Below are 19,171 nucleotides of genomic sequence, written 5' to 3' on the forward strand. Positions count from 1 at the left end.
GCAGCGTTCTTTCCGGCACCGTCTGGTTAGGAATCTTCTCCATTTAGCTCCTGCCTTTTGTATGCTAAAAGGATTTGCAGGTTGATACTCAACCTGTTGGACCACATCTCACATGCACTTTCCTGTATCATCAAGACTGGAATGGGGTTTGAATCTCAAACTTCTGGCTCAGGCAGAGATATTAACCGCTACTTCACAAGACCTGTAAATTCTGTACAGTATCATAACATTCAGAATGTTGAATTCCTGGCAGAATTCGAGAGCAAGTAAACTGGATAATTTAACTGCCCACCTCTCCTGTTTATGCTGGGCAGGTGGGTCAAGACAAATGGTGAATCTTATGAATTTTGTCAGTGGTTTCTCACCACAAGGCTCAGTGCTATCTCTTATCATAAAATACTAAACGCACATCATTAACTACCCACCATGCACCTATTGCACTCTCTTGCCCATTTCTGTCATTTACAGTATCCGGAACTACCCACCATTGTTGAAAGGTCCTGGAAAGGACTAGAATCCCTGGCGTCATCTTTAAAAGGCCATTGTGTACTTGGACAAGCTGTCAGTTGAAGCTGCCCTCTATAATTCATATTATTCGCCCAGGACATGGCAGACGAGGAAAGATTTAATATCCATTTTGTGGAGGGGTTCCTGGAAATTCTATTGGATGTGGTGGTACCAACATGGGACATCCTGTTTTCCCAGGACCAGCAGTGGAGGCCATACCAGCAGACCCTGCCAGCTTAGTCCAAGGTTGCTACTTGGGTCAATGCAGTCTCAGCTGTCTGGAGGAGTGTCTGGCCTTATCAGAAGAAGATCAATGACCTGCTCCACTCCTCCAGCAGAATGCTGCCATCTTCACTCTAATGCCTGTCACTCGGTCTTCCTCAGCTATTGCCCCCATCTCCCACCACTTGGCACCTGGAACTTAGTTAAAAGATGCAGCAAATTGTTCGTGTCATTGATTGTAGAATCCCTACAGTGCCAAAAGAGGACTTTTGGCTCATCGAGTCGATGTCAACCCTCCAAAGACATCCTCCCCTGGATGTAGGTTTGCTTGCTGAGCTGGAAGGTTTGTTTTCAGATGTTTCGTCACCATACTGGTTAACATCATCAGTGAGCCTCCAGATGAAGCACTGGTGGTACAGCCTGCTTTCTTTTTTTGTGTTTGGGTTTCCTTGGGTTGGTAATGTCATTTCCTGTGGTGGTGACATCATTTCCTCTAGTGATGTTATTTTCTGTTCTTTTTCTCAGGGGGTGGTAAATGGGATCCAAGATAAACTTGGACAAACAGGCAGTAAACCAGCCATCAGGATACATGAACATCAACTAGCCACAAAAAGGCATGACCCGCACTCAGTAGTATCCTTACATACAGATGAGGAAAGACACCATTTCGACTGGGACAACACATCCATCCGAGGACAAGCCAAGCAGGGACACACAAGAGAATTCCTAGAAGTGTGACATTCCAACCGGAACTCTATCACCAAACACATTGACTTGGATCCTGTTTACCACCCCTGAGAAAAAGAACAGGAAATAACATCACCACAGGAAATGACATCGCTAACCAAGGAAACCCAAACACAAATAGGAAGTAGGCTAAATCACCAGTACTCCATTTGGAGGCTTCCTGAAGATGTTACCTTTTATGGTAAACAAAACATCTGAAAACAAACCTTCCAGCTCAGTGGGCAAACCTACATTCAGAACCTCAACCTGTGCTACAAATTTTCTCAAAACTCACTATCCCCATAACTCCATGTTTACCATGGCTAACCCATCTAATCTACACATCCCTGGACACTCTGGGTAATTGTTGAGCATGGCTAATCCACCTAACCTGCACACCTTTCGACTGTGGGAGGAAACCCTCACCGATATGGGGAGGACATGTAAACTCCACACAAACAGTCACCCAAGATTAGACATGTGTCCCTGGTGGTATGAGGTAGTAGTGTTAACCACTGAGCCACCATGCTGTCCATTGAGATAGGCCTCAATGCGCTTATCACCATTTTGCCACTTCTCCCATCATGCCATTCAAACCTCTATCGTTCCACCCAATGACCACCTTTGTAAATTAGGTAACTATAATATTTAAAGTAGCAGGTTGAATGTTTGTCAACTGTCCATTTGACAGATCAGACCTTGCTTTATTAGTCACGGAGTTCTTCATGATATACACCACTTATCAGGAGAAAGAGAAATAGTGAATTTAGTAAAGGAATGTAATATTTATCTAATATTCCCAGCAGCATTTGGAGAAATTCTGTTCACGTCTGTCATTGAATTTATCCACAAACATTGAACGCATGCAAGTTGAATAATGATCACCAGGCATTGGTTGGTCAGCTTTCTCATTGGATTATCATAAATCACCCTTAAAAACCATTTCATCGATAAAGGAAAATGACAAAAGCAATTAAAATTCAGACCAGGCACATGATTTACTAAGATGCTTTACAATAGGATTGTGAAAATCACAGTCGGCTTATTGAGTAAACTTATCTGGGAGTTAATCACATGTTAATAAAATGTTCACAATTATTGGAGTACTGCTGGCTAAATCAAGATAGTAGATACGTATGCTGCAATTACATAACCAGATATAGTCAATTGTTTTAACAAATACTTATGACTGTTTTTTGTACTGAAGGTTCCCATATGTCTCTACTTTATTTTTCTGGTGCTTTTGCACATCTTGAATTGCTGAGCATCCCTGATGACAGGATCTGAATTTCCTTAACAAAATCTGTTAGACATGGAGACAATTCACTCTTTCAATCTGTTTCTTTTATAAATTAGGTAACACATTAATATCCTTTCTTTAAAAAACACAGTATTAGCACCACTTGCCTGGTTATATGACCGAGAGAAATGTAGCACAAAGGTTAAACATAGCTGTCAAGCGGGCTGTTAGAATCTTCCTTCTGTTTGAGCGCTGGACAGCTGGTATGAATTCACCATCCTGAACTTTTACCTTCTCTACTCAACATGAGCACCTACCCAGTCCAAGCGCTGGCACTAGACAAATTATGTTACCTGGTCTGGGCAGGAGGCCACTGAGTTGTGTAGTTTTCTGCTTGTTTTCCTGCCAGTTTCTAGCTTGTGATAGGTGGAGGTATATTAGCTCCACAGGCTAAAATAATCAGCCTTAGTCCTTTGCCAGAATTCCTAAATCACTTTGCTACCTACATGGAGTTTAAAATCAAGGTCAAGTTTGTAGCTGTCTTTAAATTCCTGGGGAATATTGAGTTTTCTATAGTGGTTGGAACATTTAAAGAAATAATGTCATGAATAAAAGCTGTCAAGAGTCAAAAATGTGCTGACTCTTTTAATATTAACCGTATAATCTGACTAAGTTCTTATGTTTGAAGTATTGGTATATTTATGCACACTCCAACTTCTGATACTGTCGTCAAAGTCTTATGGCTATTAAGAAACATCATTTAAACCTTGCTGTGCCACATCTGTTAACTTTTAGGGTTTGAGACATAAATAAAACAATGAAATCTGATACAGACTAAAATTATGTTGTGAATTTTAGAAGATCAAAAAAAAGGTGATAAACCCTTACCTTAGTAGTAGCATTCCATTTAAGGAAATGTTCTGTCCTCTGTAGGTTTGCATACAAAAATGTTGGGTTACTTTTATTGAGATCTTTCACGCTATGTTGACCTTGGAGAGCTGAATTACACTGAGCATGCATGTTATTGGCCAAGTGTTGCTTCCTCAAACTTGCACAATGGAATATGTTGCCACAGCTAGAACTTTTATAAATTTGGAACTTATTCTGATTTGTCAAATTAAACTTACAACTAAGTCAAAGTTTGAACTTTACTTCCCAATTTCACCTTTATTTATCATGGCAAATTGAATTCTGCTAAAAGAAAGAGCTTGTATATATGTGTGTATATATATGTATATGTATATTTCACCACAGACCATCTGAAAGCAGTTTACAGCCAATACAGTACTTTTAAAGTGTAGTTACTGTTGTAATGTGGGAATTTGTGCACAAGAAGACCCATAAATGAATTAGCAACCAGATAATTTGTTACTAAAGGTGGAAGCGGGGGAATAAATGTTGACTAAGACACCAGTTAGAACTATACTGCTCACCTTTCAGCATTGCAGCTGCAACTTGTTCATTCATGAAAAATCCAGATGGTTTAGCTTCTCATCTGAGACATAGCAACTTTAGGTAATATAGCATTTCCATTACATTTCTCTGGGGTACCACCAAAGATTATGTGCTTAAATTTCTGAAGTAGGACTTGAACCTACAGCCTCAGATTCACAGGTGAGAGTGCTGTCAAACAGTCAAGGCTGACAGTATTACTGACCATAGCAGTTTGCATGTGTTTATGCTAGTAAATTATTAAAAAGATAGTTGCACATTAAGTTAATAAATCACAATTAACTATTCATTAATAAAAAGGTATTATCTTAACTTCAAAAGTGAGATAAAATTGCCACTTAAGTCTTTAACCTTCATTGGTCCATCTTTCTTGTTTCTAGTTCATGTCATTCCCAATGGAAACAATTACTAAGCTATACCAGCCATCTTCCACCACACCCGACTCTGAACATGATAAGTAAATCAAGGTGGCAAGGTGACTCAGGTGGTTAGCACTGCTGCCTCAATGCCAGAGACCTGGGTTCAATTCCACCCTCTGGCAACTGCCTGTGTGGAGTTTGCACGTTCTCCCTGTGGCAGTGTGGGTTTCCTCTGGGTGCTCCCACAGCCCAAAGATGTGCAAGGTCAGGAGAATGGGGCAATTTAGCATGGCCATAGCATTGGGTGCATTAGTCGGGGTAAATATAGGGTCAGGGTGGGTTACTGTTCGGAGGGCCAGTTTGGGCTTGTTGCACCAAAAGGTTTATTCCCATACTGTAGGGAATCTAATCTTAATGTCTGAGGGATTCTACATGTCTCTAGGGTCCTGATTTTAGCGGCAATCCAATTTCATCTGGTGAACAGCCATATAGAGATATGGGCTTGAGGTATTTGAACTCCTTGATCCTGGAGTAATGCTGTTCCAACTGATTCACCTTTCCCATTCACGGAGTATAGGTAAATCACCAGCACTGGGGATTTGCAAAGTCAGGGTTTGGAGAAGGTTTGGAAAATATGGTTTGCATGGCAGGCACTGCCGCCTACAGAGGGTGGGAACCTTTTCATGTTGAAAAGCTGCATTATGTTAGTTGTAATCTAATAAGGCCGCATCAAAAAAAAACTTCAATTATACTTCAAAATTCACATTTGTTTAATTGTGGCAGTCAGTCTGTGAGGATTATTTTGTTGAATTTTCTTTTACTCTCTGGTAATTTAAATGCATTTATTTTAAGATTAAAACAAAAATAATAAAGGATGGAAAAAAAACATATTAATAAAAAATAAAAGATTTGTTCTGCAAAATTTGGATTCATTCAAAAGGCCACACACAATGGCCTAGAAGGAGCTCACCTACTCCTGATTGCATAAAGAAACTGCATCACTTCTGCACCACTAGCTCAGTCAGGCAGACAACTCATGGCTGTTTCAGCCCATTCTTAACATCATCAGAGTAAGACTACAATATTATCTAAACCCAACATGCATATGTTCTTTTTATAAAAAATAAACTTATCCTTGGGTGAGTATCCTTTTGAGCCTGTTCTACTGAACTAGTGGAAATCAGAACGAGTCACTTCACATAGATTTAGGGTGGGTAAGATAAGGTTAAAATTGCACTCTGTGTATTTCTGTATCTCACCCCTTATCTGCTTTGGCAATGCAAATAAATAAAAATGGGAGAAAGTGAAGATTGCGGATGCTGGAGATCAGAGTCGAGAATGTGGTGCTGGAAAAGCACAGCTGGTCAGGCAGCTTCGGAGAGCGGGAGAATCAAGCATAAGCCTGATGCAAAGCTCAATTCTCCTGCTCCTCGGATCCTGTCTGGCTGGCTGTGCTTTTCCAGCACCACACACTCAAAACAAAAAAGTTATAGGTATCCCATTTTTAAAAAGCGCAACATGCGTTGTTTCTTTTCGTTTCGTTTCTTTTCATTTATTTCCTGCATTATATTAATGTCCTTTCTCAGAATTACTGAATGTTAGAAGATATAGCCTCTTGCATTTTAATTTAGAGGCAAGGCAATTATGCTACATATAAATAGATCAAGTTAACAGAGCATATTTTGTCATGTTTGTTTGTATTATAAGTGACATGAACATAAAATGTTTAATGTTTCATTTAGACTTGACTTTAAATTTGGTGGGTTCCCCATTCGATAATGGTCTACCTTCTCCTCTGTCCACGAATTTCAGTGCAGAAGTAGATGCGAGTATAAGGCGGTGTTTCTTATTTTATCCTGGCATCTAACTTTTCATTACTACAAGTACAAAATGAGAACTCTGTACAAGGCTTGTTGTGAAATATTGTTGGAATGTAGAAAGAGAAGATACTAAACGTGTTTTGCTGTTCAGTCCTCGCATGTGGCCAAGATAGATTTAACTATTGTAATTTCATCCTTCATAAATAGAAGTCTGAAGTCACAGTATCTCCAGTGCATGCTGCTTGAATCGTCTCAGAAATGAAATGCATACGTGGTGTCAGTAGTTTTTCCATGTTCCTATTAATAAACATTCACTATTGGTTTAAATGACAACCCCATACAGTTCAAACTTGAAAGAATCCAGGTCAGTGCACTGTCTTTCACGTTAAAAGGCTGACCACCCAGTGAGAGGAACCTGTGGGACCAACCTCCAGTGACTGCACAGAAAATCTTAGTAATCTGATCAGTGATGAGCCTGACTTTTTTGTGGGATTTTGATAAACCTCTCGGTGTGCTTTACAAACTGAATTCTTTTATCAGTTCAGTCTTCTGATCCTTTCAACAGGTCATGCATGTAGATCCGAGTTACTGATATGTTTTTTTTTGTACAGTAATCAGGACAGAGTAAATGGCAAGAAATGGAGTTGCTGCCATCTGATACAACTGTTCCAAAGCTGTAATTCCACCATCGTCCTCAGCCTCTTGTTAGAATGCCGCTTTTTTTTTTCCGTTTTCAGACTTCCATCCTCTAACTTAATTGTATCAAACATTTATATTGCGGGTGAGAGCATAAGTGGTCCAAATGTATTGATTGCTTTTATTTTGTTAAATGGAGCATGTCCTGGTTATTGCGTTTTGGTAACTATTTTAGAAAATGTACACATTTTGAAATTCCTGTAGTTTGTCCGAATGGACTTGACACCCGCATACTGACAGTTGTTGATACAGTTTATTTCCAAGATGTCATGACCCACTTGGGAACATGCACTGATGCATGAGCTGCTCTATTTCCAGGATTGCCAGTAAAGATCATGATCAAATCAAAGTAGTGGAAACTCCCCAATTTAATTCTTATTGATGTAAAAATGTCAACCAGGATCCTGTCCTTAGCAAGGATGACTATACATTACAAATAAATACTAACCATAAACAAAACAAAACTGAATAAACAAAAGACTCTGCTAGTTGAAACACTGACTCACTTTTAAAATATTTGCACACGCTTAGACAGACAAAGAAATAAAACTTTAGTCTTATGGGTGGAGGAAAAGTTATTGGGGAAATATAGTTCATCGGTACCAGTCCACAGAATTTGACAGTATTCCTTTTACTTCCCAAGATCTGTTGCCCAATCACCTTTTACTTTTGTGCAGGAGGCACATGTAATTTGCTCCACTGCATATAAAATCCTTGAGTTACTGATTAAAGTGAATAGCTTACAGTAACTGTTAGGAGAAAATAACGGGCCTTTATTTTGGGCCTTAGTTACTTTTACTGCAGAGAAAGAGATACAGCATCTAACTCTTCAGGCTTCTGTCTCCTCTTGTAAACACCAAAACATATCACCTGCCCGTGAGCCAGTTCGAGAACTGCCTTCAAACTTTTAGTCAGGTTAAACTTCTGATGTCCACAACTGATCGCAATTGTCCACACCAATCAGCAATCTGTTGCTGGACGAATCCTACTCTGTGCACACCCTGGTGTTGTGACATCATATCTCTCTGCCGTCATTACTTGGAAAGCTACAGTGTCCCTTCTAACTTGCCTTTAAAGTGCCACAATTCCTTTCACAGCCCTTGGTTCTACTAACAGATCTTTTTCCCCCATTTTAGTGCATAGACAAATATAAAGAAAAGTGTTTAAAAGAACAGCCTTAACGAAGATTTGAATTTAACTTCCAGACATCAGGAGGATTTGAATTATGTCACAGTTTAAGGTGTAAAGAACATGGAGTCTGTCAATGTGATGGTTACTGAGTCACTAGATTGGATACCCAGCATCACAGACTATTATTCTGGGGAGATACGTTCAAATCCCACCATGGCAGATGCTGAAATTTTCATACAATAAAAAATGTGGAATTAAAAATTAATTATATAGTAGTTATTGTGAATACCCATTTAGTTCACTAATAGCCTTTTGGGAAGGATGTCTACTATCCTTACCTGGCCTGTGTATTTCTAGACTCTCAGCAATGTAGTTGACACCTAACTTGCCTCTGTAGCCTAGCAAGGCACTCAGTGGAAAGTCAATAAAAGCTCAGATTCCATGAATGAATAATTATTAAAAGGCCACCTCAAAGCCATCTATTTTTAATTGTAATGGATACAAAATGAGTGATCAAACCACTCCTCTTTTATATTAAAATGCACTTTAACAGTAATTTATCGTTAAACCATTTTTTAATGTTTCCTGAGTCTAGGCAAACCTAAAAGCTGCAAGGAGGAAAAAAAGGGTGAATCCATGATGTAAATACATTTTTTATAATACAACATGGGCTAGAGTGATAAGAGTGGTTCCATCAACCCCAACATGTTAATCCCCTTCCCTAGACCCACTGTTAGTTTCATTGAAAAGCTACCATATGAGTGGCCTTAGGCCAACCCCTTTTACAGCCTTCCGTTCTCCCCCAAGGCTTTCCAGCCTTCCTTTCTCTCCATACCCTCCTTATAACATCTCCTCCCACCCCTTTGCATTCCCCTTGCAGTCTCTTTCACCATCCCAGCTATTTCCCTCTCCTCCCCCAACTTAGCTGATGGAATTCCTAACAGATGCATCTCCTGCTTCGACACCCCAGGTCTTGGCAAACCCCAGGAAAGGGAATTCCCCGGTGTTTGGCTGGCTTATTACTCCTTTTCCTTTTTTTTTACTGTTTGCTCTGTTTGCTGCTGCGTCTCTCCCACGGAGTGAATCTATCCTGCAAATGTATGGGAGTTCCAACCTGCGCTCCTCGCAGATTCTGGCCAGTCTGTTTGTGGGGGGTGACATTTTTCTTTTGGTCGGTCATCCCTATGGATGCATTTTCCTTGGGGTCAAATTTCCTCACTGTATCCATGTATTATGAGCCTCGCTTCCTTCTAGATCCATGGGTCTCGTTTGAAGAGTCTCTATAATTTTAACTCCTTCCTTGTCTTTACAATGACCCCAGACCCATTTGATCTTGGGTCATAGAGTCATCGAGATGTACAGCATTGAAACAGACCCTTTAGCCCAACCCGTCCATGCTGACCAGATATCCCAACCCAATCTAGTCCCACCTGCCAGCACCCGGCCCATATCCCTCCAAACCCTCCCTATTCATATACCCATCCAAATGCCTCTTAAATGTTGCAATTGTACCAGCTTCCACCACTTCCTCTGGCAGCTCAGTCCATACACATACCACTTCTGTTGCCCCTTAGGTCTCTTTTTTTTATATCTTTCCCCACTAACCCTAAAGCTATGCCCTCTAGTTCTGGACTCCCCCTCATGATTTTATAAAACTTTAAAAGGTCACCTCTCAACCTCCACACTCCAGGGAAAACAGCTCCAGCCTGTTCAGCCTCTCTCTATAGCTCAAATCCTCCAACCCTGGCAACATCCTTGTAAATCTTTTCTGAACCCTTTCAAGTTTCACAACATTTTTCTGATAGGAAGGAGACCAGAATTGCATGCAATATTCCAACAATGGCCTAACCAATGTCCTGTACAGTTGCAACATCACCTCCCAACTCCTGTACTCAATACTCTGACCAACGAAGGAAAGCATACCAAACGCTGCCTTCCCCCAAAGCACTTTGAATTCTCAGCATTAGTCTTCGATCCATCCACCCTCACTGCACACCCATTGCCCCCAAATGGCAACTAACTCATATGACCTCTTACCCCTCTTTTTGGTTGACCTCTTCCATCTTCTTGGCTGTTTGCAGCACTAATTCCTTGCCCAACTTCAGACCCAGTCTGTCTATCAGGTTGGTGTCTGGATGTTACATTTGTAACTCCGGTCTCCAAAGAATGTGTCCAGAAACATTTGACATTTTGGAGGAGAAGTAGCTTTTATATCTTTGATGATTTTTTTAAAAAATGGCTCAGCAGTGAATGTGGCCTCATTTTCTGGGACAGCCTGAAAAGGGAATGTTCTGTCTTCTCTGTAATCTTGAAGATATGTTTGTTTTCCTGGAAATCTGGGTAGTTGAGCACATCCCTGGTCCTTGGTGACCCAGCCGGAAGTGTATGTTTTGGTTTGTGGGAGGTCAATGTGAGAAGCGCGTGAGATGTTTATATTCTATGGCTTTTGAGCAGTGGTCACATTTTCAACTCAGGCTTTGAACGGTGGAAAAAATGTGTTTTAAAGAGAAAGAGGGAATGTTATTGCTTTTCCTTTCTCTCAAATTTCACAGGAAATACAGGGCATCAATTTTTTCCCTCACCTTCTGAAGGTACGAACTGTGGCAGAATAATGCCTTGGTATCTCCTAAAGTAACCATTTCTTTAATGAGTAAATCAAGAGAATAACTGACTTTATCTGAAGACAGTATTGCAGCCGATCCAGATTCTGTTCCCATACACAATCTACTCGCTGGCTCACTGGTTAGCGCTGCTGCCTCACAATGCCAGGGACCCCAGGTGGTGTCTAAGTGGGGTTTGCACATTCTCCCTGTGTCTTTATGGGTTTCCTCTGAGTGCTCTGGTTTCCTATGATAGTCTAAAGATGTGCATATTAGGTGGATTGACCATGATAAATTGCCCATTGTGTTCAGGGATGTACAGGATAAGTGGGTTAGCCATGGGAAATACAGATTTATAGGGATAGAGTACGGCGATAGGTCAGGTTGGGATGCTCTTCAGAGGCTCAGTGGCCAAATAGCCTACTTCCATATTGTAGGGATTCTGTGATTCATTTGTGTTTATTTTTGTGTGAGTTTTATTTTTGTATTTCCTTACTCCTGAGACTAACTGTACCTCCTAACTGATTATCTGAGTTATGCAATAACCATGAATTAAATACAGGACTTTCTGGCTGGTAGGATCTGCACCCATTAAACTTCAAGGGATTTATGCAGGCAGATTTTATCACTGGATGAAATGCTCCCTCCTCAGGTTAATCATATCTTGATGAAATTGTGAAATTGTCAGTTAGCAGGAGGCAAAGGCAGTTTAGTTTGGGTATATGAAGACTGTGCTAAATAGACACGTTTTTCAGAGGTGCTTGAAGTCTGACAGAGCTGCAAAGCCAATTGTTTATGAAGTTAAGTTTCAGAGTTCAGATGCTAAGAGCTCCCAATACATCAGTGATCTAAACTTATTGAACTTACTGTTTAGAAGTTTGTAAAGAGTGGAAAGTCGATCTGGTTTCATTAAGCTTCTGCAACAGTGCAGGATGCTGAACACACAGAGGTCAAGAGTGGAACTGGGGCCAGAATTCAGCAGAAAGTGATGTTTAACTCAGAATCGTTCTTGCTGATACCAAAGAAGTCTTTGGCATCATGGTTCCCCAATATGCATCTGCTCCTCCTCGTAGAAACGAGACCACTTTGTGAACAGTGTACAACAAGAACAACACTATAACAGTTTTGCGTAGAAGGAGGGATGTGTGTCCCTGGATTATGGGACGTGAAGAGTTAAAAGGATAGGTGTAAGCCTTGGTGCCTGGAAACCGATCAACTGGCTGTTGAGGGCGATTTGCATTTTTATTTTTTCAAGAGGTAGTTAACAAATCTTTCACTCCTGACACCATGTTACAAGGTTACAGGTCAATAGTCTTGTTTGTGCTGTGTCTTCATTGTTTTTTAGTGGGTATCTGCAGTGCCCACTATAGGGTACATAAGACCAAAGGTTTCAGGTGGCTCACTGTGCTAGGGCAGAGGAAAGGTTGGGTGTGATGGGTAGGCACTGCTGTGCTCTGGCTCTGATGAGTGGTGCTGCTGCACTCAATATGGGAGATTAGGGGCACCATGCTCAGATCAGGCACTAATGTTTCAGCCCTCGGGTAAGGGGAAGGCTCCCTGTGCTTGGGGCAGGAGCCCCTGACTAAAAGCAGCGCTGAGTCATATGATTTCTGTCCATGCCCCTGGGTGCCCACAGTAGGTCTCTCATGGTAGAGGTCACATGGCTATAGCAAGCCAGGAAGCATGTTAATATGGAATTGCGTTTCTGTCCCACACATCAGATGTACTCACGAAGAGCTTGACTCCTCTAGTGGAGGGGTGTAAGTAGGGCTCTTGCAATAATTTGAAGTTGGCAGTAGAAGACAGAGGTACCTAGGAGAAGCTGGAAACCTTGACATAATTTGCAAACCTAGAGTCAGATTCCATCCGAACGAGTAAACGAGGCAGTTCACCAGAACATATTGCTTTTTTTTGCTTTGACAGACAGGATTGCTGTTTTCAGATGGAAGGACTAATCCTCCTGTCCTTCGAATATGATGGGCTCATCTCTCATTTGATTTCATTACCTGTGACGTGTTATGTTTTCTGGTCACTAAGGGATAGTTGCAGGATCATATTTAGAGTAATAGAGGTGTACAACAGACCCTTCAGTCCAACTCATCCATGCCAACCAGATATCTCCACTCAATCTAGTCCCATCTGTCAGCACCCAGCCCATATCCCTCCAACCCCTTCCTTATTCATATACCCATCCAGTTGCCTTTGTAAATGTTGTGATTGCACCAGCCTTCACCACATCCTGTTGCAGCCCATTTCACAAATGTACCACCCTCTGCATGAAAAAATTGCCCCTTGGTCTCTTTTATATCTTTCCCCTCTCACCCTAAACCTATGCCCTCTACTTCTGGTGTCCCCCACCCCAGGGTAACGACTTCATATATTTACCCTATCTACGCCCTCATGACTTTATAAATCTCTATAAAGTCACTCCTCAGCATCCGATGCTCCAGGGAAAACAGCCCGACCCTATTCAACCTCTCCCTATAGCTCAAATCCTCCAGCCCTGGCAACATCCTTGTAAATCTTTTCTGAACTCTTTCAAGTTTCACAACATCTTTCCGATAGGAAGGAGACCAGAATTGCACGCAATATTCCAACAGTGGCCTAACCAATGTCCTTTACAGCCGCAACATGACCTCCCAACTCCTGTACTCAATACTCTGATCAACAAAGGAAAGCATCACAAACACTTTCTTCACTATGTTACCTACCAGCAATTCTACTTTCAAGGAGCTAAGAACCTGCACTCCAAGGACACTCTGTTCAGCAACACTCCCTAGGACCTTACCATTAAGTGTATAAGTCCTGCTAAGATTTGCTTTCCCAAAATGCAGCACCTCGCATTTATCTAAATTAAAATTCACCTGCCACTCCTCTTTCCTGATCCCTCCTGATTCCACTTAAAAATAGATCTGTTGTGATCAGTGCACCAGAATTAGACATTTACATAGAGTATCCAAACATGGTCACCATATAATTTATCATTGACAATTGATCAAGAGTTGATGGTATGACGTAAACAAACTTTTCTATACAACCTGTTCAGAGATGTTACAGCTCTTGGACAGGTAAGATTTGAATCTGGTCGTAGAGTCATAGAGATGTACAGCATGGAAACAGACCCTTCAGTTCAACTCATCCATGCCGACCAGATATCCCTTCTGGTCTTTCTGGTGTAGAGGTAGGGACATTGCCACTGTTTCACAAGACCCCTTATACAATGTAAGCTTAGTGTGTTTACTGACTTCTTTTAGTTAATATAGTTCTGTTATACAAAAATGGAACTCCTTTGTTTTATTAAGTGCCGTCCTGATCTGCAACGCTAACTCTTTCCATCTTTACTAATCTGCTTGAGTATTTCTGGCATGTTCTGCTGAAACTTCACATTTCCAGCATCATATCCACAATAGTCTGCCCTTTGGTTGCTGTTTGTTGATAGTCAACGATCTCATATTTAAAAAAGAGCTTCACATTGAAAGTAATTCTAGGTTGTGTCTTGCAGGGATCAGCTGGTGAATACAGCAGAGAAGGATACAGTGAAGAACATTATCCTTTAGAAGGTAAGTGCCACACTTAATTAAAAAATTTATTCTATGTTTCATATTTATATTTCATTTGACATCCAATTTGTCAGTCAGTTGCTGCCTGCTTTTAAGTACTCTAAAAGGTACAAATAATTTGTCACGTTTTCAGAACTGGCATAAATAAGTATTATTTCATCTTATTTACTCACTCTCCATAACTTGAAATATGTGGATGAATTGACAACCTGGGCTGTACCCGTTGTCAGTGAAAGTGCAGTGCTGCATGTTATGTTTCATAGAGTGACAAATATAGCATAGTCCTGTGTAGGCCATTGCTGGTAAAAAGAATGGGATATTTGAAACTCTTTACAATCAACTCATTCTTCAACACTATCATCTCTTTTGATTTATGGAACGCACCTTTTTTCTACAATGCAGTCATAATAACAATTATAGGCATGAATATTTTGGTTATTAAATCTAACTCAATACTTCGCAAGGATTAAATTACGTTTCTACATGACGCTGTTGTTTTCTTTGGTTTAGAAAGCATTAAGAAGCACTGTACAAAAATACTTCCTCAGACCTATTTTACCTCAATGCTTAAGAACTCTATTTTAGCCCGTTGCCTATTAAGTGGTATTGACAGCCTTCTAAATGAACTGGATTATTTTTAAAAAGTAATTTGCTGAGTTAATGTCATTAGTCTTTTATAAGATTGTGAAATTGCAATGTCAGTCATTGTAACTAAGCTGAAGAAGTTGTGTGGAATGTTCTGTATTACTAAGCATAGGATTTCATTATTGTTTTGATTGATGTATCTCTATGGCTACTTTATATATAGTTGAGTCAACATTTCAGCGGTAATCTGTCTAGAAGTGAAGACTTTAATGTGCTTTTAGCTCCAGTGTATTCAGCTTTCAGATCTTTATTGCTTTGAACGGTAGCTTCTCTGTGATGTTAAATGGACCTTTGTAAGCAGTTTAATTGTGGGGAAAGGAACTGCATGTGCAAATATACTGATAGGTTCCAGTTAGTTTAGAAAAACAAAAACTGATTAAAACTTCATGTATTCAGTCCCCCAGAAAAGCTAACCATTTGATAAACATTGCTGATATGTGAAAACAATTAGTTGCACTTCTCTATCTGCCTTTGCTCTCTCCATGTTGTCACCGTGTCCTCTAATTTCATGCTCACACTTTTGTCCCCATTTCGTCTTGGTCAATGCTGACCTTCTCCATCATTCATTCCCAACCCCAAACTGACTGTTCCTCTTGTTTCTGCTGTTCTTCCAACCCTCCTTCACTGCCGGTTTCTCCTCTCTTCTCTACCATCAATTTTATTTCCTTCACACACCTTCACTGCTATCAATGTTCCCCTTTAATCATGGCCATCCATTCTTATTTCTCTTTACCTGCTGTGCTCTCACCGTATCTTCTGTTCTTCCCTACTCCTGTCATGCATCCTGCACTCCGTGTTCCACGTGCTATACCACCTTCTACTAATGTACCAACCCACTGCCCCAATGGTGCGAGGATTGGAAAGGATTGCTTTCAATATGTATTGTAATCAGAAGCCGTCTGCATTGATTTGTGGCAGCAAACTCTGGTAGGTGGACCAAGTCACTGATGCACTGACAGTGATATTTATGTGAAGTCAGTTGTGTATTTTTGTCTTTTCTTATAAAAGCAAGTGTAAAAAGAAATGCAGAATGCTTCTTTGGATGGAACTCTCATATTTTCCCAATTTTAATTTGAGAGTATAAAAAGCCACAGCATGAAAGAAGACACACTGGTGGGGAGGCGGGGTGGTGGTGGAATTGTTGGTAATGCAGGGGAGAAAAGAAAGTTGACATTTGTAGTTCTTCGGCATTGCCCGATGCAGCCCCCCAGTCAGAAGTGCTGATTCTTCTCATTGAAGGCCCTGTTTCCTCAGTTTCCTCTTTGTAACTTGTGCATTTTCTGTGTTTTTGTCACTGAGCGTGTAGCGGATGTAGACAGCCATGAGAACAGCTTCTCTCCTGGGTAAAGTGCAACTTGAGCCACATGAATGTCTTCCCACCCGTACTCAGGCACCAGTTTTCCTGAGCATTTTTTTTTTGGCACAGCCCACAACCCACTATCGGTCTTGCCAAGTTTAATCTGCAGGTCCTGAAATTGTAACTTAAGTATTGACCAAACAGCTTGCTGAAATTTATCTAGTGTAGGTAGACTCTGCAGCTGTCACCATGCATCTCTATTACACTCAGGGTGATACATGGCCAGACAGATGGAGTCTTCCAGCAGTGGATCTTTCCAGACCCTGCCAAAATGTAGGGAATCCATATTGTAGACTTTAATGGGTTGAGCAGTTGTATTACTTGCAAATCTCTAGGGAAGAAGGCTGACTTTCAGTAAAGGTCAGGTGTTATTTAAAGTAGAAGAAAAAGCAATGAACTGTTACTTAGATAATCATCTGAATAACTTATCCATTGGCTCATCTATCTTTAACGTTTGGAGATTTCTTTTATATCTATTGGAGATGAGCAGAAGATTTGGACTGTGAGACAGCTGTAAAAGCCAAATTCTGCATACCTAAAGGAGTAACTGCCATTTAATTACACTGATAAGTATAGGCAGTCACTACAACGTGCCGGGATATCTTAATCTAAAACATGGATCATTTACAAGAAAAAATTAGAAAATGTTGACACACAAAATCTCTAATGATCAATTTTTATTTTTATTTCAGATTATTATTGAAAAGACCCATGGCATTAATATAAACTTCAGGTTTACTTCAGTATATATTATTTTATATACCTGGTGTGTGTAATGAAAATCTGGGAATGTTTCAGCCTTAAGCCCATGCGAGTATTATGCTATGAGAGGTCAATGCTCCTTTCAGATGATAATCTGAATAATGAAGTATAATCTTACGCTTAGCCAGTGCTGTCTTAAAACCAACATTTTTCTTCATCTCTAAAATAGAATATACAAAGAACAGTACAGCGCAGGAATAGACCCTTCAGCCCACTAAACCTGCACCGAGCGCTGGGGTGGGGGGTGGTGGTGGGGAAACAGAAGAAAAGACCCGGTGCAGTGCCATGTGTCACAAATAAAACCTTTTTTCTTCTACACTACTGATCAGTTTCAACTGCGAGCCTGCGACTTTGAACTTTTCATGGCTTATTCTGGAAAAGGAAAGTTCAGAATAATGATACTATCTGTATCAAATTTGCACGTAAAATTGTCATGTGACTTTAAACTAGGTCTCAAAATAATTACGTGCAAACATACTAACTCTGAGCAAAGCAGGTCACTTGACGCCTCAAACCTACTCCATCACTCAGTAAGATTGTGACATAGCTGTTTAGTCCACATTCTTGCTTGGTCCTGATAGCCTTTCAGCCCTTGGCTTATCAAGATTCCATCTATCTCTGCTTAAAAATATTCAAAGATTCTGCTTCCTCTGAGTGTTAAGAGTTCCAAAGATACAGGATTTTCTGTGGTGGTGGAGGGAGGGGGTGTGCATGAAATCTGCTTAGCTCTGTTCTAAATGAGCAATTATTTTAGTATTAAACAGTGAGCTTGAGTAACAGATTTTCCCAGAAGTTGAAATATCATTTCTCCATCGAGTGCAGTAAAGCTTCATCAGACTGATTCCTGGGATAGCAAGATTGTCATGTCAGGAGAGATTGGGTCAACCATGCCTGTGTTCTCTGGAGTTTGAGGAGAAAGTGAGGCCTGCAGATGCTGGAGATCAGAGCTGAAGATGTGTTGCTGGAAAAGCGCAGCAGGTTAGGCAGCATCCAAGGAGCAGGAGATTCGACGTTTCGGGCATAAGCCCTTCTTCACTCCTGTTCCTTGGATGCTGCCTGACCTGCTGCGCTTTTCCAGCAACACATTTTCAGCTTCTTCTCTGGAGTTTGGAAAAACGAGGGGGAATCTCATTGAAAGGCTTAAAAATTTGACAGGGCCTACGTCGACAGATTACAAGGATGATATTTTCCTTGTTTTGGGGGTGAGGATCCAGGACAAGGGGTCACAGACTCTGCATACTGGATAAGTCACTTAGGACTGAGATGAAAAAAAAACCTCTTCGCTCAGAGGGTGCTGAACCTTTAGAATTCTCTCCTGCAGCCTTGTGGAGGCTTAAATTATGTTTAAGAAAGAAATAGATTTATAAATGTTCAAGGCTTTATAGGGATGGCATTGGGACAGCAGATCAGTCTTGATCATATTAAGTGATGGAAGGGCTCAAATGGCCTACTCTTCCTCCTATTTCAAATGTTTCTTATCAAGACCCCTCAGGATTTTATATGTTTCAATCAAGTCATGTCTTACTCTTTCAACTCAGCAGCTTGTCCAATCTTTCTTGATAAGATAACTTGCCCATTCTGGATATTAGTCTAGTAAACCTTCTCTGATTAGCTTTCACTATGTTAGCATCCTCTTGTAAGTAAAGTGACTAGTACTACATACAATGCTTTAGATACGGTCTCACCAGTGCACTGTATGACTGAAATATAGTCTTTTGTATTCCATTCCCTTTGCAATTAAAAAAAACATTCTATTGGGTTTCCTGATTATTTGCTGTACATTCATCATAATGATTTGTGATTCATGCACAATACACACTAAACACTCTGCATCTCAGAGGTCTACAGTGTCTCCCTGTTTATATGCGCATTTTTTAATTCTTCCTGCAAAAATTGGCAATTTCACATCTTCCCACATTACATTCCATTTGTCAGATATTTCCCACTCAGTTAACATTTGGCATGTTCATGTTCTCATCGCAACATACTTTCCTGGCTATCTTTGTGTCATCATGAAACTTAGCAACTGCACCAGCAATCTTTTCATCCAGATTATTGGAAGAAAGTGAGTCTCCAGCACTGATCCCTGGGGCA

General features: G+C 40.5%; 1 protein-coding gene across 2 annotated transcripts in view; it reads left to right on the forward strand.

The window, feature by feature from the left end:
* Window positions 1–19,171, forward strand: part of nkd1 (NKD inhibitor of WNT signaling pathway 1) — a 100,225-nt gene that overhangs the window by 39,345 nt on the left and 41,709 nt on the right. For both annotated transcript variants that reach the window (XM_060838127.1, XM_060838126.1), the window contains exon 4: window positions 14,256–14,313. In XM_060838127.1, the coding sequence (XP_060694110.1) occupies window positions 14,256–14,313 (58 nt within the window). The remainder of the gene's footprint in view (window positions 1–14,255; window positions 14,314–19,171) is intronic.

The sequence above is a fragment of the Hemiscyllium ocellatum genome, chromosome 17, assembly GCF_020745735.1.
Source record: "Hemiscyllium ocellatum isolate sHemOce1 chromosome 17, sHemOce1.pat.X.cur, whole genome shotgun sequence".
Taxonomy (NCBI): domain Eukaryota; kingdom Metazoa; phylum Chordata; class Chondrichthyes; order Orectolobiformes; family Hemiscylliidae; genus Hemiscyllium; species Hemiscyllium ocellatum.